Raw genomic sequence first — 21,584 nt, 5'->3', positions numbered from 1 at the left:
TGTGATTTGTCCCCACCGGGATTCGAACCTGGGACCTCCGGATCGTGAGCACATCGCTCAACCATTGGACCACAGATGTTGTCGAAAGATGGTGAAGTCAATACAGAAATAGGTAAGGAAGTTATACAGGTTTGAGTTGTATTCAAAATTAGTCATTCTCAAAGGCCAGAATGGACACAATACCATTGTAACCCGTGGATATTCGCCCAGCTGTCACCCACATCACATATTGTCCCAATTCCATCAAAGCGTCCGCTGCATGTACCAGGGTAGCATAGACGCGAGGAGTTGCGAACTATCTCATTTCCTAGCCCAGTTGTGGCTTCCGAACGGCCGTCAGCGCGCCTCTTCCGGCTCCCGAGATTAGTATCGACGCCATTTACCGTCTCGCTGCCTTTGTTTCTATTGGTCGATTCAAACCGACCGCGCTCGTCATTCTATTCGAATTCGAAATTTCGAATTCATCGAACTTCCAGATTCTAAATTTGAAACGCATTGTTGACAAAAAACATTACGCAGAGAGCTTCATATAAATAGCATTTTTATTCCATAAAATATCGACGGCTGAAACCTAAACGCAGCCGTGGCCTGTCCATTACAGATCTGCATAATTTAAGTGCGATCCTGTCGCGGTAACTCCCGAATTGGGCCGTTGAATTCTTTATCTCCTATTGAATTCTGCGCGCCTGGTAAAAATGTAGTGGCGTCGGTGAAAATTGGCAGGTGTCTTTCAATTAACCATCCCTGTCGCGGACTTTTCCCTTTATTCTCGCTTGAATAGTCTTTTTTTTTTAAATAATAGTTTTGGTTTGACTTCAATCTTCTGCCAAGAAACCTCTATTAAAATGGCTGTTCTAAGCTCCAAGCATCACGGAACACAAGTTACATAACGACTTTGTCTAGAGGCTATTAAAGTTAAATTTCCAGCATTCGCGTTCAATATTGAAATAGCAGTCGAGTCAGTATGTCACAAGAAAGGGTACGGCTATAAATAAGGCGATGTTACGCTGAAAAATAAAAAGGCATGTTGCGTACCTCTTGTTTCGCACATAAACAAAGCTTAAAATAAATAAACAACTGAGGAAAACAGAAGGATACACTCTGGGAGGGTTGTGATAGTGCCATCCATCAGACGGTCACAGGTTCGATAGGGTTAGGGCCACCTCCGCACCTTTATGTGTCCCTGGTGACAGATAAAGCCCCCTTGGTCGGGGACCCTAGTTTTTTGACAGCTATTTGTGGTTGGCCTTTGTCGTCTAACGACTTGCCTGGTAAACTATATGATGGTAAACTGAATTATTTTGTTATTTATATTATTACCTACTTGAACCCACACTTCTGCCTAAGTATTCTAAATAGACAACCTTTCCGATATTTTGGGAAAATTCCTCCAATTTTGTATCTATAGGCGTAAGAAACATAATTGGCAAAATAGCTATAATAATAGTATTTCCGTGCGTATTTTCGGTGTACCAAATTAATTACACATTTACGAAAAGACAATAAAACTAACGTTCAAATCAGGGTCAGTCTCATAATTGAATTCGATTATACGCTTGAATCTTTTCTAACATATTTCAATTCAAAACTAGAATAATTTAAAAATCGAATCGAGTTGCGTTTTTAACGCGCGCCGGGAGGGGGCGTGCATAATTTACCGCTCAATCTGAGCGTCACGTCGCACTAGCGAAAAATTTAATCCATCACCGTTGTCTTGTGTGGCGTACGTTCAGAAACTAAGATGCTAAATTGTTCACTAGACTGGGGATCTGCCTAGTCTAGTGAACAATTTAAACCCACACATATACATACGAAAAGTCCTAAAACGAATTTTATTGACAGAGAATTGAAAAGTCATCTGAAAGACCCGCTTTGGCAATGTCTTAGAATAAAATTACTAATATAATAATTATTTTTTTTACTCACAAAATCTCTATTGTTTATCTAATTTATCTACTTTAGTGTAACTATTAATTGGCCTGTGTAAATACTTTTAAATGTGTACTGTAATAATTAAAATAATTAAATAAAAAACGTAGAACACGTTCAGCTGCTTGTCTTCCCGGGCATGTCGTAAAAACCGACAGAGGGATTGCGTCCTCTAACATGATGGACTAATGTTATGGGCGATAGGCTGATCCCTTATCACCATAGGGTTCATCATATCCATCTTTGGACTTCGTATCAACGGTGGCTGCAAGTTGTCTTTGATTGCTTGTGGCTCTGCCCACCCCATTTGGGATTGCGGGCGTGAGTTTATGTATGTATGTATAATAATTAAAAACAAAACAAAATATAAATGCAACAAAAGGTGTACTTTCCTCGAAAATAGATTTGACTTCCAGCTTACCTTATGAAACGCAACTTATGCCCATGATTCTTAGAGGTAGGCATAGCTACAAATTACCAAAACATGTAGCCAAATAAACATTTCTCTCTCTCTCTCTCTCAAATTGGTATTGAAGCCCTAAGATATACCTATTTAAATTGTTGTTTTATTTAGTTGGTAAGTAGAGCAACACCTATTTAGATAATAAATTTTCATTTTGTAATAAATTGAAAAAAAAAATATAGGTATTTTTATTTAAAAATGTTTTGTTTGGCAATAAATGATGCCCATGGTAAGCTTTCAGCCTACTTCCCATTGATCACAAGTAGTAAATTCCTTCTGAAGCAAACCTACAATCAAGCCTTTGCAAACAATTAAAAAAATGACAGTTTAATCGAATAAAATATAAGGATTGACATAAGGTTACAGACAAGTCAGTCTTAAGGGCCGCTACCCTTTACGAAAATAACTTTCTTTGCACCAATCTCTTGATTTACTACCTTTTTAACTACATTTCACGTATTCATTTCCCTGTCATGAGGGTAAGGGAAAAATCAGAAGACTTCACCCATTTTACGACTTACCCCTTTCCACTCCGATAGCGTACCTCAGAGACTGTATGATTTTTACGACGCGACGCGAATCACCCGGCGAATATATTATGATTGTTATGGCAACACCGACTGGAAATTGTAAAATATACCACACACTCGCGCGTTGTCATCAGGGAATAACGCTTTTTGATACGAATGTGAATATTTTATAATGTATCCGCTTAAGATATTGCTTGCGAGACTTAAGTGACGCTTTTTGGGAATTCTGTTTCTGTGTAAAAACAATGGAAGTTGCTTGTTGTTGGCAGAATAGTCCTGGAAAAATGGGTAAAAATTTATTAATAAACAAACGCACCAAAAGGCAGTTAGATCTCGGCGAAACTCCATAATCGATTGAATTCTGTAAAAATAAAAGGGAAAGGAGAAAGTTTGAATTCATGTTTGGATCATAGATAAATTGATGACGTAAATTCAAAAATGTTACATTGACCTTCAACAAGTTTATCCATGATAATTACGTTGAATAAATGATTCTGATTTCTGATAAAACTTGGTTTCCAGGATTTGTGGTTAAAGGAAATAGGGTAGCCCTCCATACACGGGACTTAAACCCTTCAGTTTAGTTGGCGAGGAGGGCGTGTATATTACTACACACCTCTGCCTACCCCTTTTGGGGTACAGGCGTGATGCTATGTTATTCAAAATTCAAAATATCTTTATTCAGTAAGTAACATAGTTACACTTTGAATCAATTAAAGTTATGTTGTTGTTGGAGTGCAGTAGAATACTGCCACTCCCTTAGCAACATGCTATAGGTGTACCAGAATCTGATGGCAAATGGGGAAATAAAATTTCTATAGTAAGCAACACTCGGGTAATTGGATGAAAACGTCTTGATACTTTTTATTTTTTACCTATTGACGGACAATATGGACATTATATAAAGTACTTATTGTATGCAATACAGTATTGCTTTCGTTCTATTTTTTGCCCTGTCGTGTCCAGTATTGTCCGCCCGGTCGTCTTGTGAACGCTAACGCCTGAATGTGAGTTTGTCTGTTTATCCACTCATCACGTCAAAACTAAGCAACGGATCGACTTGAGATTTTGTATGGAGATAAATGGAATGGAACATACGCTATTTTTTATCCCGGGAAAATAATTGCGGGATTTCTGAAAAACCTCTAGATTCCAACAGTTGCTTGAAGCGATAGATGTCGCTAGCGAAGCTGCGGGCAAAATCTAGCTAGTGTAGGTAGGTATATATAAAAAAAAACAAAATATTTATGAAAAAATCACTTATATTATGCTATTTCCAAATCAAAACTCTCCTGGTTATTTGTTTTCTTTCCACCTCTCTTCTTTTTACCGGGTGCACTAAATACACTTCCATTCGGTCTACCTTCAGCAATTATTCGTCGTATGGTAGTGCTAGGAACTCCTATAAACAGGTCACAGGTTAGTAACTAATAATATAGGAAAAATATATTCAAGTATTAAGACTAGTTAGTCCTACTTACCGGTCAACTTTGGACGCGATTTAAAATCGAAGATTGCGGTTGATCTCCAACTGCTTCTTCACTAATTTTACAATAAACAATGTAAACAATCTTTCTTGCTTGTGATCGAAGTGGTTTTTTTTCGACATTCTTATGAAATTCAGAATAGTTTCAAGGAATCTTTGGAAAATCTCAGTATTGTTGACAAAACATGTACTTCGACATGACAGGAGACAGTTTAATATTACCATAGGAAAATCAATATTTTTTTTACTTTTTTTATGCCATCAGATGCTGGTAGACCTATAACTCTAATCCTCGCTCTTCGAAATCCTCGCTAAAAATCAAGACATTATCTTCGCTTGGTCCCAGGCCGCGTATTTACATATTCTCATCCCGCACCCCATAGATTTAGGTGCCAACAAATGGATTGTTTCTACTCCACATAGCAAAACAAAATTTATAGTTCCCGGCGAATTTTTCGCTCCGGGCCTTTTTCCGTGGGGCCGTTTCGTTTTTTTTTTCTCTCGATTTTCGATTTATTGCTAACTTATGCCCGGTATAATCGTGATTTTAATGCTTACCCCTGATTTATAACGGTCGGGTGGATGAGAGCAGAACGGGATTGCTTTTCGAAATTTGATATCTCAATACTGTTTATGACGGCGTAGTGTGCGCTTGCGTCGTCGGATCTGCTTTTAAAAATAATTGCTGCTCGTCAGCGCCGTACCCGGTATAAATTTGACAAGTCCCGTTACCGGCCGGCGGAGTTTATCATTTTCCAGTTTTTGTCCAAACCGTAATAGGGTTCATAAATTTTTGATATCGTTTTTGCGTTTTCCGACGCGGCGACTGCGCTCGAAAAACGGTGCCAGACGAAAAAAACATTCGATTTAATAAAACAGGATCGGAGTTCGATGTTTTGTTTGGAATTACCGCTTCATTCCTGTGGAATCGAACGTATCTGTACAAATAAACAGCGCATCCTGTGGTTATTAGACAAATCGTGCATTACGATGCATTAGTGCAATTCAACAATAGCCAAATACGTGTAATTGTAATAACAAACTCAGCGCCCTACCGCGCGCCGATGAGATGCGTATCCACTAACACCAATTATAAATTAGGTAGGTATAACAAAACATACTCGAAAACTGCATTGAGGTAGGCAAGGGTACAAATCGTTACTGAACTTCTTCTATCGTGTGGATTTAAAGGTGGATTACCAACACCATCAACCCTAGTGTCAGGGTTATTATCGAGCCACCATATTCCAATTCAAATTCAAAAATATCTTTATTCAGTAGGTAACATAGTTACACTTTGAATCGTCAATTTTTACATAAAGAACTCATCTCATCATCTGACATGACTCATGTAACGACTACGTACTTACATCACCAGGACCAACGGCTTAACGTGCCTTCCGAAGCACGGATCATCTTACTTTTGGCCAATCAGGTGACCAGCCTGTAATGTCCTAACCAAACTAGGGATCATAAAGTGATTTTTGTGATTTGTCCCCACCGGGATTCAAACCCGGGACCTCCGGATCGTGAGCACAACACTCAACCACTGGACCACGGAGGCCGTTGTCACTGACCTCACATAATGCGTTGTTATTCTAAGCATTTTTGATTTTTCACTGTCTTGAAATCCTACGCGTCCCCAGCGCACCATGCTATGCACCATCAATGCGCTTCTCATACAAACACCACCACCACATGTGGACGACCGCTGACGTTCGGTTTACACCTCTGCGCGTTTCTGCGACCCTAGTACCTCCTGATATTAACCATTAGGCTCTATTTGTTTTTTGCCTGGATTTTGGGTTATTTTTGGCCATCATATTCAATATCTAAGTGGTATGTTATATTCTACTTTAGGTACTGAGGAGTTAAAATGGCCACATCGAAGCAATTCATACAAGAACGCAATATTGCTATTTGACATTTGTTTGCAATGCGCACTTATTTTTATATACTTATGCGCAAATGTTAAATTGCAATATTGCTTTCTTAGATGAATTGTTTCGATGTGACTATTTGCTGGGCACAGGCCTCCCCTCAATCAACCGGAGGGGTATGGAGCACGCTGCTCCCCTGCGGATTGGTGGATTTTACGGCTAATAACCAGAACCATCAGCTTAACGTGCCCTCCGAAGCACGTAATCATCTTACTTCTTTGGACAACCATGCAATGTCCTTACCATGCAAAGAACAGACTCACAAAGTGCTTCGACGATGTCCCCATCGGGAATCGAACCCGGACATACAGATCGAGCAATAAATGTTTGTTTCCTTTTGTTGGTTGCCTGGAAGAAATTGCTTTAGAGCAATAAGGCCGCCCAAATTGTACTGTATTCATGTGTTTTGTCTGATTGTTGAATTTTTAGTTCTGTGCAATAAAGTATATTTGATTTGATTTGATTTGATTTGATCGTGAGGCCAACACTCTAACCACTATACCACGGAGGCTGTTTACCATGATAGACACATATATACATACATAAACTCACGTCTATTTCCGACCGGTGTAAGCAGAGACTGTAGAATTCCATTTGCTTCGATCCTGACACACTTCTCTTGCTCACGATAGATAATTTAAAGTCAATTTAAAAGTAGTTTCAATTGGCATTTTCCAAGTCCGGTTTTCTTTACGTACATACATACTTACATAAGATCACGTCTATTTCCTTGGGGTAGGCAGACACCACGGAATTCCACTCACTGCGATCCTGACAGACCTTCGCTTCTTCCACTCTCATCAAAAACTTCAGGCATGCTCGCCTTAGACTACTCTTTAGGACCCCGATACCGACCCCGCCAGCGTGGTGACGATTTCCCTCATTCAGCGCTTATCGCTATCGACCCACTAAGGTCGATTAACTCTTTCAAATATTTTTCCTCTCAGACGACACCCTGAGCCGAGGTTCGCGCCCAACTGGGCACCCTCAGGCCTGTTATCTTAAACGTTGTACCGGGTGAGAGCCTTCAGCGCTCCCCATTTGTCCGGCCAAGTAGTTAATGCCATCTGCGGCAAATCTACAATAAGTCACGTCAAAAAAAAAATTAGACTACTCTCTTTCTCCCAAACTCTCTCTAACACAAACTAAGCCAGTAAGCACATAAAATCATTGTACATCAACTCTTCCTTTTATTATTCTTCACAGCATGGGGACAAATCTACCAATTTAATGGTTATTTTCTTCATTGTCTATAAAATCGCGCCAAATTGCTTGAAAGACATTGTCGCGGATGTAAAAAGCGATTATTTCGCCGTTGGACGTCTTTCACTGCTCATTACAAGCGAACACAAGTATAATTGATCAAATAAAACCAGCAGTCGATGTGAAATTGCTGCAATTCAACTTTTATGAGTAATAACTATAAGTTGTGATTATTTTGGAGAACGGAATAACCCTGTTTGAAGAATGCGTGACTTCTGGGTTCGGTTTTAAACCGCTGAATTTGACTTTATGAAATTTGGATAATGGATAATTAATATCATGTGATTTCCAAGATTTTTGTCCGGTTTAGGTAAGCCCACTGCTGGGGCACGGGCCTTCCCTATGGATGGATAGGGAGATCGGGCCTTAAACCACCACGCGGGCCCAGTGCGGATTGGTGGTTATTAACAACTGCTAATGCAGCCGGGACCAACGGCTTAACGTCCCTTCCGAAGCACGGAGGAGCTCGAGATGAAAACTTTTTTTTTGTGGTCACCCATCCTGTGACCGGCCTTTGCAAAAGTTGCTTAACTTCAACAATCGCAGACCGAGCGCGTTTACCGCTGCGCCAGCGAGCTCCTCCGAGGTTTAGGTAATAGGCACGCTTATTACATGGGAATTAAACATAGCTGGCGAAAATTGGATGTGTAGTAGGTGTATATACTAACACCTCTGCCTGCCCTTCGGTCTGTTTATAGCTCTGCTTATAGGAATTAGAGCGTGATTTGTATCCGTCCATTTTCTTTCTTTCTGAATCTTAAAGACAAAAGTCATCAGAAATAAAACCACAAAGGAAATGAATTCTGAACAATTTTGCGGCGCTCCCACAAAACAAGAATCAACGTTTGATGCGAATAACAACTGCCCAGATTTTCTAAACGATCTTGCGAGTTTCAACATATTTTTTTTTACGTGGCTTATTGTAGATTTGCCGCAAATGGCATTAACTACTTGGCCGGATAAATGGGGAGCGCTAAGGGCTCTCACCCGGTACAAAATTAACAACACACCTGAGGGTGCCCAGTTGGACGCGAACATCTGCTCAGGGCGTCGTCTGAGAGGAAAATATTTGAAAAACACCACTCTTCCACGTGGTAGCGAAAGGTTCGATTTGAGAGGAAAAAGTTTCAACAGAAATAAGAAACCCTAGTATTTTCGGTTTCAACAAAAACACCCTACAGATTATCAACAGAGGCAATAAATCGTCGCACGCGCATACGGTAACGTATAAGGTATCCGAGTCTCAGGTACGCGTTATCTGCGCATCAGGACTGAAAACGGATATGCGCGACGAGATATAATACGTGTCAAAAAAAAATCTCCTTTACAAGCTTTTGTTTTGGTGAAAACATTTTAAAACACATAATAACGGGTTCTTGCCGCGTTTAAAGCAGGGATATCAGACTCCCGATATTTCGACACTGTTGCAAGTGCCATGATCACGGAATGACTGATGAGATTGGAGTGGAGTAGGTAGATCCATAATTTTCTACGGGCAGACATATCTGTCTACCCTCTTTCTTTGCCGCTTGTTTATGTATCTGATGTCGGAATGTGAGTCTCACATCCCTGCTTTAAACGCGGTAAGAACCCGTTATTATGTGTTTTAATTATGATAATAACCGCGTAAACTTAAAACAATGTGAAAACATTTTGTTGATAAAATTGTCTTGATTTACCACGGTTAGTTCATTGATGGGATAGAACATGGTATAACAAAACCCTTTTGTTATACCCTCACTCCCTTTGGGTCTTCTTTTTTCTTCTTCATCGTTTCCTCTTTACTGAGGATCGCGACCACGAATGATTTCCTTCCATCCCTAGCGTCTCTCAGAAGCATGGATAGCTCGATGCGTGTTTCCCCCTACAGTCTTCATCACTGTAACGAACCATCTCGTTGGTACTCTTCCCCTGGTGTGCCTTCCCTCCCTCTTCCCCGCGATTATTAGCCTCTCCAGCGGGCTTAGCACCGTAAGCACGCGACTCTTTCTCGCTGCGACAGAGATCATCTGTCTCTTTCTGTGCAGTACTGAGTGAGTGACGGGTGACGTATGTCGAGGCGAGAAAAAGTCGTACGCTTACGGTGCTAAGCCCGCAGATTATGCTTAGGTTTAGCTTCAGTCCGAATGGCCGTAAGTCGCTATGGAGTAAGCGAGCGCGTGGGGACTCTCTGTCCTGCTCGCACATACGCGCACGGCGGTAAAGAAGTCTCCGGGGTATGCCTGCGCCCTGTAGAGCAACGTTTATAGGCTGTACAGATTAGAATTACCAAAAAAGACATCAAATTGTTAGTAAGGTCTTCTTTCGATCAAATTATCATCAGAGCCACAAATAAAAACAGAAAACATTGCGCAGTTTTCCCTTTCCCACCACTTCATTTTAACCAACAGTTGGAAATTCCCGTCTCCATTTACTTCACGGTGTCTGAATAGTCGGTACCAACCGGGAATCGAACCGGTTAATAATTTACGCTCACGTACGGCGGGTTACCTGTGGCGGGAGTACCAGGGCGGGATAAAATAGAGGAGATCTCCCGGGAGGGCCCGACTCGCACGGCAAAAACCAATAACATTAGGCACGTACGTGCTGCGACGTTCTGTTCTCCTGGTACCGAGAGCCGCACGTACTAGGACTTGCTAGGGGTATTTGACCTCAAAAAGGAGACATTATATAAAATAATTATTACTCCACCAATATTTCGTATACGTTGTGCTGTACTCAGCCAGTCATTATCTGTTTATATAAACTTAGGCTCACCACCTACCATATTATTAGTTCTATGAGGTGTGGATACTTAGTTTATTTTGCGATAGATCTACCTCTAACTACCCCAATTCATGATCTTACCGTATGTATGTTATATTATAAACGGCGAAGTTCAAAAAACATTGCTAACAGCCGATAATTCGACTCAGAAAAACGGTACTTGTGCTAAAATTAAAAATAATTTATTTGAAAATACAACACCGACAAAATATGACATTTACAAGACGAAAAATTACAAAAACAACATTTTAATTTATTATCTTTGAGATCTTTACATTTAACTTATAAATTTTAATATTAATCATATTGTAAGAGTAGGTGTGTCCATTTGTATATGTCAATTTGTGCAATATTTTTGTGTACAAGTTATGTAATGTGTCAGTTAAATTAAATATGTAATTTAATTTTAATTTATTTAAATATTAAAACTTGTTTCAAGTACGTTAATATATTTATAAAAGACATTTCCCGGCAGGACTTATTTAGGCCAAAAAAGCCGGCGTGGTAGATTTCCCTTTTTCGCGGCCTTTGACGCGGCCGAGAATCGAACTCGGGGCCTCTGTGATAATGTGTTAACATATTTTCTAACAGTGTTTTCTGTTTGTTTCAGCATCCGTACCCTTCGGAAGACCAGAAGAAACAATTAGCACAGGATACAGGGTTAACGATACTACAAGTAAATAATTGGTAAGTACTATTCATGTTATGATCTCCTAGTAATTTGAGCGGAATTCTTAATGCCTTACACGAGCTTACACGTGATAATTCCGTCTTGGTCCGTGCTCAAATAAAATGTACCTACTTATATAACTTTTTCACAAAAATATAACCGAATGGGGTAGTCAGAAGTACATCCATCGCAAGGTGAACTAAGCGTCCATACACATCTCACCGAGCTTTCTGTTAGACCAACGTGATAGGTGGTGAGCCGTATCGCCGTCTATACAAATGCAACACAACAACCTATACAACCTAGTCAAATGAGATACTTTCTACGAAACGTCAAAACGAAAGTTTCCTTTGGAGTTTGTATGGAAATACTGTCCTGTGACGTCATCAATAAAAGCGTTCAAAAGTCGTACTCTTTGTTACTTAATCCATAAATAAAATTCGAAAATAAGTCGAAAAGTAAAATGAGATTGATTTCTGATCATCTTAAACCGGAAAATTCCACTTGATACGAGTATCAACTCAGAATCATGGTCTGAATCATCCCTCAAAGTTTTCGTTACGATGTCCTGTATGTACAGTCATGAGCACTATAATGTACCCACTTTAGGACTCTATCGCACTAACATCTTTGACATTTAGTGCGACTTACAGTTCAATTCGTCAAAAAAGTTAATGTGACAAGGTACCAAATTGTATACATATTAATGCTCGTGACCGTACCTATAAATAGGAAAATATCGTCATACAATAAACCTGGTTTAGTCAAATGCAGACTCTTTTCCCTTTCTATTATAATACCTAAAATACTACAGTAAGTGGACATTTCTATATGCGTTTCGAAATAACTTGATTATCTTCCACAACGATCGTATAAAATACGAACTTTACGACACAGGACCACAAGCTGGCATTAAATTTGTTTAATAAAGTCTGTATACTAATATAAACTTGTATGGACTAGTTTATGTCTGTGTATTTACATGGGTATTTGTAACAGGGTAGTTTCCAACTAGTCAAATCAGTTACTTTTTACTAAACGTCAAAACACAAAATTACTACGGAATTTGCATGAAAAAGCACACTGTGACGTCATAGAAAAACGTGACAAAATGTCGCAATTGTTATTACATTTTTCTTTATAAAAATTCATAAAAAAGACAAGTTTTTTGACAGCTTTAGATCTGTCTTTATTTAGTAATCAATTTATCTTTGACCTAGGAAATTACTCAATTTAAGTTTGTTTGGGTAAAGACACACCGGCGAAGCAAAAAGGAGTGTTATGTGTTGGACCTCTATGTATGTCTGTGTGTATACACGTCTGTTCCCACCTAACTTCCAAAAATAAATACCGACTATGGAATTATCGCGCTCTAAAAAGTATGAAACAAGAATATATTTCTCTGAAATTCATTGAAATGAAATGAAATGATTTTTTTTTATTGAAATTTGCAATTTTTTTGTTTTTTTAGTCTTATTTTTTTTTATTAGCCATAGCATTCGAGCACGGCTATCTCCTAAACATCTCTATTCGGATCAAGGGCTAACACCCGCAACGTGATAAAATTAACGATCGATTCAATCATTTTTGTCGAAATCGATAACTTTGTTTTTTCCCTGCGTGACACGTGATTTTGTTCGTATTTTGACAGAATGACATGACTTATTTGGGTTCACACATTAGCACCAATCGACAAAACGACATAATTATATCGTCAGAATCGATAAAATGACCGTGGCAAAATTTTATCACGTTGCGCATATTAGCCCTACTGAACCGGCGTGCGTGTAACGATTGATGAATGTGGAGGAAGCAAGAGAAATATGTGAGTGACAACTCAACAAAAAAGCAACAGAAAAAAAAACACAAAAAATCGACGAAGGTTTTAGGGGTAAAAAGGCGACATGAAGAAATGTATCATCTATTTTTAATGTGGCGTTTGGAACCTCCAAGTAACACAAATCAAATCAACATCATCCCCCTAGCATTATCCCGTTTTAAACAGGGTCCGCTTACCTAACCTGAAGATTTGACAGGTCCAGTTTTTTACAGAACCGACTGCCTGTCTGAACTTCCAACCCGCGAAGCGAAAACCAGCCCAATACAGGTTAAGTCACATACCTCCGAGAATGCATTTCTCGGGAATGTTGGTTTCCTCGCGATGTTTTCCTTCACCGCTGAGCACGTGATAATCATTTATGATCCAAACATGAATTCGAAAACAAATTTGACTATCATTGGTTTAAACTTGTGCTGGATTGGAACCTGCGACCAAATCACTCACAAACACTCATACCAACTCACTGATAATTTGAAAAAATAAATAAACTTTGTACAAACATACAAACATACACCTTCCATTTTGTATTTCTATTTACACAGAGGTACATAAATTTAGATATTTGTCCGTTCTTCCATAGTAACATCTCGTGGGCGTAGATCGTGCGTTTGCGCACAATGTAATAAAATGGCGGACAAATTACCTAGATCCGTATTCACACCTTAATATGGTAATAACATTTGTATTGCTTTTTGTTGAAGACCGTCGAGTTTACTTAAAAATAATTAAACAATTGTGAAACTCAAGAAAATTAAAATAAAACATACATAAATTCACGCCCGTAATGCCTAATTGGGTGGGCAGAGCCAGATGTAATGAAGGACGACTTGCAGCCACTGTTGATACTGTCTTAAGATGGATCATTATCATTGGCCACAGCATCTATCGTAGATGATTCTTGCAGCACTTGTGAGTCTATGGGTTCCGGCAGCGCCGCCGATGGCTGTAGAGCCCTATAGCAGCGCGGCATTTCTTGCCACATCGTTCGCACACAAAACGCGACTCCTCAGGAGGTGGTAACGCACGACGAAGAGTTTTTTGCTTCAGGTTTTCCAGCCAGTCATCGTCATGTCTTGAAGACCCGACTTTAATATCATGGCACCATTCAGGTCTCATTTCGGCATTTATTGTAATTTTCTCCAATTGCGAAAAACCTTCCCTTTGTTTTATTTAACTTATTTATGTTATTTTTTATTCATTTTACTTATTTATGAATTTAAAACAAAAAAATCGTAGTTATAAATCCGACATTTTATCACGTTTTTCTATGTCGTTACAGTGTGCTTTTTCATACGAATTCCATAGTCATTTCGTGTTTTGACGTTTAGTAAAAAGTAACTGATTTGACTAGTTGGAAACTAGACTATTCAGATCTGTCATTTGAAAAGGCACACTGTCATTCTCAAACTAAAATCATTAAAAATCATAATCAAATTCGTCATATTTAACCTGACAAAAATAGTTAATTTTGCAAGTAAACAAGCTTTATGAATACGTCTAATCTAATCTAACCTACAAGATCCCACTGCTGGGCAAAGGCCTCCCCTTCCTTTTTCCATTTTTCGCGGTCCTGTGCGTACTCCGGGCAGTCCCTCCGGCAAGCGTCCAAGTCATCACGCCATCACTTTCGAGGTCTACCACGACGCCTGTACCCGTCATGAGGCACCCAATATAAATATGAATACGTGGGAAAGTTTATTTAATAATTCATCATTGTACCTCTTGACTTTTCAACAATATTTTCTGATAAATATTATTCTTTCGAAGTGGTTTCATCAGTTATAGAGAGGTCTCAAGTATAAGAGGTTTATGTGGGTAATCAAGAAACATTGTTGATGTGATAAATAATGTTTGTACTTCAACATCCAAGACATGCTAAGCTTTGGGCAGTTTCACACACAACAATACAAAAAGTGATTTCATACCGGTCGAATTAGTGTGAAAAGTGATTGATAAAATAAGGCAGTTTCTGTGGGTTTTGAACCATGTCTAATTAAGTTCATCAAACTTGCCATACTGCAGACTTTAAACAAATATTATAATATTCTTATCGTGTGAGTTGTGAGATGGAATACCAACTTCATCTGCCCTGGTTTCAGGGTTATTACTGAGTCAATGGCTCACATTCGGAGATTACAGGCTGATCACCTGATTGTCCGAAAGTAAGATTTCGCGTTAAGCCGTTGGTCCCGGTTACTACTTAGTGATGTAAGTATGTAGTCGTTACATGAGCCATTAGTGACTGTGGTCCAGTGGCACACCGGCTTGTTTTTCAGTCGGGGAATGCCGGTTCGAATCCCAGTACCGTACTTGTGGTACTTGCATCAATGAATTATTAAAAGCAGTTTTCACTAACACAGTTGGCTCGACCATTACAGACGGCGATACGGCGCACCACCTATAACGATAGTCTAACAGAAAGCTCGTTGATGTGTGGGTACCTAGTTCATCTTGCGCTGGATACTGTTGGTATATAATATGTATTTTTCAGGATTCAATATGTATTTTTTTTGAGACTTCAAATAATATACGTAGGTAGTTGTGTATAAATCCTCCGAAAGCTTACGAAACGATTAATTAAAATTCAAACATTAGTTGATTACCAAATTACACCCACCCGGTACCAGGAGCGCATAAATTGACGAGAGACTAAACTAATAAAATATTAACACGACAATTGCTCTCCGAGGATATACGCGCAATCAAGGGATGGCCACCTGTTTATACAAAGGGGCCACGGGCTCAGTTAACCCTTCTAATGGTTTTACTGTACATAAAAATGTTTAAGTCGTATTAGACTGTTTGGCCGGAACAATTTGAGTGGTATGAATTTTTGATTTACGCGCTTCAAAAGCGATTACACTTCTGTTTTATAGATTTATTGTTTTAGAGGGCGATGGGGTTATGAAGTCTCAATTTCGACGTGGATTTTAAAGTAATCGGATAGTGTAACGTGTTAAAGGCATTTTGGTACATTTGTTGGCGCGAATCAGGTGGCTTGTACCATTTCTTATGCATACCTTCGGATTTTTTGAAGTATTTGTGATGACAAAACTGAACAACAATCCCAAATGAATGGAAAATAGATCTTAAAATTTGAATTGTGTGTCCTAGGTCCACAATATTTTTTTTTAATTACTAAATTGCTACAAGTCCAAAACTAATAAGCGCACGAGTATAACCCAATTGGGGTAGTCAGTAGTACATCCAACGCAAATGAACTAAGTACCCACACATCACTGAGTTTTCTGTTAGACCAACGTGATAGGTGGTGAGCCGTATCGCCGGCGTCTGTAAAACTGTATTTTTTATTCTTTTTAATCATTTAAATGAAGCAAATCGCAACAATTAGTCACATTTTCTGTGATACCGCGGTGTAAGTTTTCATACAAAATTTTCCGGATTATTCCACCTTGGTTCACACATACTTAAAATTTAAAAAAATATAATAGTCATCATATTCAAAACAATTATCGAAGCGTTTTAAAAAGTAACCTAACTCTTTTTAAATACCGGGTTTAAAAGGTTAATTATAAGGTTATAATTACATGCCGGTACCAGGCGTTCATAGCGGCGAGGAGATAGACAAAGGCGTCGTGTCGACCTTTTAAACTTGTCAGTCAGTCACTCAAGAAGGAAGTGTAAGCACACAATCTTAATGACGAATTAAAAACAACATGGCGGAATGTTTTGATGAGTCCCGTTATGTACATTATTGGGTGTGAGAGGCAGTTTCAATTGTTATGACACAGGGTTAGTGAGGTCGGTCATTAAACTTATAACCCCCACGAGAAAGAAGATTTTTTTTACATTAAATTGTCAGAAAATAAATTTTTGAAGCTTACTTTATGTAAAAAAGCTTATTATAAGTTTACATATGTAAATGATAAAAATGTCTGGTATTGAATGTGTTCCTCTAGTTATTAAATAACTTGTAATGTACCCTCATTGATTTAAAAGATCACCCCGATACCGACCCCGCCGGCGTGGTCGACGATTTTCCTCATTCAGCGCTTATCGCTATCGACCCACTAGGGTCGATTAATTCTTTCAAATATTTTTCCTCTCAGACGACGCCCTGAGCCGAGGTTCGCGCCCAACTGGGCACCCTCAGGCCTGTTGTCTTAAACGTTGTACCGGGTGAGAGCCTTCAGCGCTCCCCATTTGTCCGGCCAAGTAGTTAATGCCATCTGCGGCAAATCTACAATAAGTTAAACAAAAAAAAAAAAAAGAAAGATTTAAAAGATGTGTTGCTGTTGCAGTTTCTTGTCATTTCTTCTCAGCCATAACACTTTGCGAAATGACGTCAATTCAAAAATGTTACATTATAATTACGTTGAATAAACTTGACACATAACCCTCCTTTTTGCTTCGCCGCAGTCGGATAAACAAAAATCAACAAGTGAAAGAACCGTCAAAAATGTCTATACTTACCGCAGCGGTCGCGAATCGAACACATTAACTTTACGACGCGACGCTACAAGGGCATAACTCACTGACCCTCAAGACTATAAAACTGTCTGTCTGTTTGTTTAATTACGTAAAAAGGTATTGGTCAATTTGAATGTAGTCTGCGCCACGAAAGAAGTACCGTACAGCGTCGTAAAGTCATGAGCAATATCATGGACCCACTTTAAAACCCTGTCGCACCCTGTTGTAGTTTTCATCCCGGAAATCACCCTGATAGCCCTGTTCGGAGTATGCGTGACTTAACACCGTATGGTCACAACGGGTTCGAATCCCGACTCGGGTTCTAAACCACTGAATTTCATGTTAGGATCATAAATATGATATCACGTGGTTTCCAGAATTTGTCCCGGTTAATCGCAATACACTCGCCCCCTACTTGGGACTTGTAGGAATTGTTGTATACAATGCCTACGCCTTCGGGGATGCAGGCGTGATGCTTTTATATTATGTTATGTTAATCATCCCTTTAAGGGATGAAAAGGGGATGGAAATAACGTGTCGCGCGCGATAACAAAAGACAAAGTCGCGAGCGGAAAGCTAGTAAGACATAAAGTTAAAAACTCATTCGCACAAAATATTCTTGTGCAGTTCCATAATCTTGGTGTGAGTTGGATTCATGTATTATTCCACGCCGAGTCGCTTCTAGCTTTGAAGCCTTGTTGAATTTCTTAGCAGCCACAAATATACCACTGGCAAACTTTGTGGCACATTTTGTTACACAAGACATTTCCTCTTTGTCGTGTTTGACGTGTGAATAAATAAAAATGCTGTCCGAAAAAGTTGTTGCGAATTTTGAAAGATGTTTTCGTATTAATTGAAAAGTGTGTGCGTTTTATGTGAGTTATTGTCGCAAAATCTACTCGAGTACTCTTTTAGAAATTACGTGATTGGCAGAAATTGAAATATTTATGGAGACAGTGGGTTGCTAACCCTCAGTTGAAGGCATTATTATTCGAATTAAACAAAAGAAAAATAAAAGATATCACTTTCGAGAAAGTTCAAACTCCGCAAAAGTGACAATTTCAAAACGAACAGAAAAGTAAAATAAAACAAGATAAAACCGAATCCACCCCTAGAGGTATGAATGAAAAAATTTACAATTCAAATGGCGGACATTTTCGTACGCCTTATCAATTACAAGTACCAGGAGCGCAACAATAAGAGATAGCGACATTTCCTCGGCGAATTTGCATCTCCATACAATCGCAATTAGGGGCGGGCATTAATTCGACAAGGTCCTATCCGCCGGATGGCCTCACTTCCTAATTTCCCAGTCTGCAGTTTGATGGAACCCTGTCCCGTTAGCCGGGGCGCGTAATGAGATTATGGGACATTTGCATGGATGTTATGTGCCCCTAGTGGCTAAGTAACCGTTACTTTCAATATCCGATCGGAATAAATTTTTGTTTGTACGCTAATTTCCTTCTTTTAGTGAAAATTGGCTATCGATTTGGTACTAGGGGTAATTGTACTTTATTTTAAATCAACATCAAGAATTTTACATGCTTTATATTCCTAGTGGCCTTATCCAAATATACAGGGTGTTAGTGACATTGTAACGAATACTGAGGGGGATGATTCAGATCGTAATTATGGGATATCAAGTGGAATTTCCGTTCTAAAACTTCATTCTTTTGCGACGGAAAATTCCTTTCACATTTAATGATATATATAATGACGTGACTATATGGTCAACTTAAGTTTGCTATTTCATGAAATACCGAACATAAAACAATTCTACGATCTGGCCACGACATTACATAGACCTGACAACACTGTTTCGGAAATAGATACAGCAGTGATACGGCCCACAATGGCTTAACTCTAGCCATATCCTGTCTCGGGAGCTTGAGCTATGGATTACACTGATTAGTAGTCAATAGATTGGAAATTGCAATTGTTCTACTAATTATTAAGCTAGATAGATATTTCAGATAACTTCTGATTCATGTTATGTTCTCGAATAGCCATGGTGTAATGGTTAGAGCGACGGGTTTGCGATCTGGAGGTCCACGTTCTATTGACGAAATCACTATGAGACTATCCTTTGTTTAAGCCGAGTTGGTAGAACGCTAGCCTCTCACTTTGAGGTCGCAGATTCGATTCCAGCACAGACCAATGATTATCGAATTTATTTTCGAATTCATGTTTGGATCATAAATGGTTATCACGTGCTCGGCGGTGATGAAATACATCGTGAGGATATCCACATTCCCGAGAAATGCATTTTCATAGGTATATGACCTAACCTGTATTGGGCTGGTTTTCCCTTCGCGTTCTGTCAAATCTTCAGGTTAGGTAAGCGGACCCTGTGAAAAACGGGATAATGCTAGGGGGATGATGATGATTTAAGTCTATTAGGATTTAAACATATCTAACCCTCATTTTTGTTTCACCGCAGTCGGGTAAAAATTTAGGTGCGTTTTTAATACTAAACAGTTTTAAACGGAGTTGTGTAGGCAGCTCTTGAAAGAAATAAAAAAGTACCTACCGAAGTACATAGACATTTGTGGGCCTCAAACCATACAGAGGTGAAATGCCTATTACCCTCCACAAATTACCAAAAAGTACTAGGCGCACATAACGGTAGAAGAGCCTTGTTTGACCCTCGGTATTTTCATTTGACATCACACAGGTAAGAGTGGCCAGTAATTGTCGATGTTACGTCACAGTTATTGCGTTCCGACCTGTCGAAGGGATGACAAGGGGGTCTACTTAGTGTTTCTGGGGCCCTGGTAGTTTAAATCGAATGGCTAGCGAAATACCTCGGATTAGAAACCTCTTTTATATCATGAGGTATAGATACTATCTGCTAAAGCTCTATTTCGTAATTTTCTGTTTTTTTTTCTACATATCTCGCCTATATAGAAGCCTTTTTGAAAAATCACATTCTGAAGTGATTTACTTTAACGAAAACCTCGATTCCATCTAACTAATTTCTTTCTGGGTATAACGGCTTCTGTGGTCCAGTGGTTGAGCGTTGGGTGCGAATCCCGGTGGGGACATATCACAAGAAATCACTTTGTGATCCCTAGTTTGGTTAGGACATTACAGGCTGATCACCTGATTGTCCGAATGTAAGACGATCCGTGCTTCGGAAGGTACGTTAAACCGTTGGTCCTGGTTATTACTTACTGATGTAAGTATGTAGTCGTTACATGAGCCATGTCAGGGGCCTTTGGCGGCTCATTAATAACCCTGACACCAGGGTTGATGAGGTTGGTATTCCAGAAGAATTCTGAGTATAAATTGAGACCACATTTTTTTTTTACATGGATTCAAACTGCTTGTCAAAGGTTTTGTTAACTAAAACCACAGCCGAATACATACTTAGACTCACGCCTATTCCCCACCGGGGTAAGCAGAGACTATGGAATCTCATTAAAAAGGCGTTTACTTATTACTTACGTGGTTTTCACTATACATATACTTTTAATATAATCTAGCGATCATTAACTTAAATTGCACCATTGATATTCTGTACAGCAAATAATTGAATCAACAATACGAGAAACATAAAAAGACGCTAAATAGTACATACATAAACTCACGCCTATTTCCCATCGGGGTAAACAGAGACTATAGAATTCCATTTGCTTCGATCCTGACACACTTCTCTTGCTTCCTCCACATTCATAAATCGCTTCATACACGCACGCCGGTTCAGAGTAGATCGTATGAAACCTTTTCTAAGGACATCTCCAATTTGGTCAATGTAAGTCCTTCTCGGTCTTCCTCTGCCAGCCCTAACACCAACTTTCGCTTTATATACCGCTTTTGCAATTCTATTATCCTTCACTACACTAAATAGACTAGCTTTAAAACACTCAATATGCCACTCAAAGACAGTAAACAGACGTGGACCAGCGAAACAAACTAGGAAATGTCAAACTGTATTGCCCTAGAGGGTTGTGCACCCCTGAAGTCATTGTAAACTCTCAAATTGTCCATCAAGAATCACTGCCCGCGGTTTGCTACCCCTGGCAGACAACTCGCGAACGACACTTCAGTTTAATACCCTTGGATTTTTCTCGATAACATCTAAGATGGCGAAGACCTTTTCCGTAACTGTAAAATGGCTGTTAAAGTCCTTTTGTGGGGTTTCAAGTTATAGGTTTTAATGGATAAAGGAGCTGGTGAATTGAAGTTTTTGGGTTTTAGAATCGAGTACACTTCAATAAATGCGTGATAGTCTTGAATGTATGTTTTTTTTTTAAACCTTTCCAT

General features: G+C 39.2%; 1 protein-coding gene across 4 annotated transcripts in view; it reads left to right on the top strand.

Annotated features, from left to right (window-relative positions):
- The window catches only part of LOC126375286 (homeobox protein homothorax), a 368,740-nt gene that overhangs the window by 270,483 nt on the left and 76,673 nt on the right, over positions 1-21,584 (top strand). For all 4 annotated transcript variants that reach the window (XM_050022221.1, XM_050022219.1, XM_050022220.1 and 1 more), the window contains exon 11: positions 10,988-11,064. In XM_050022221.1, coding sequence (XP_049878178.1) covers positions 10,988-11,064 — 77 coding nt within the window. The remainder of the gene's footprint in view (positions 1-10,987; positions 11,065-21,584) is intronic.

This window comes from Pectinophora gossypiella, chromosome 18 (genome assembly GCF_024362695.1).
Source record: "Pectinophora gossypiella chromosome 18, ilPecGoss1.1, whole genome shotgun sequence".
Classification (NCBI taxonomy): Eukaryota; Metazoa; Arthropoda; class Insecta; order Lepidoptera; family Gelechiidae; genus Pectinophora; species Pectinophora gossypiella.
This window is presented reverse-complemented; position numbering and strand designations above follow the sequence as displayed.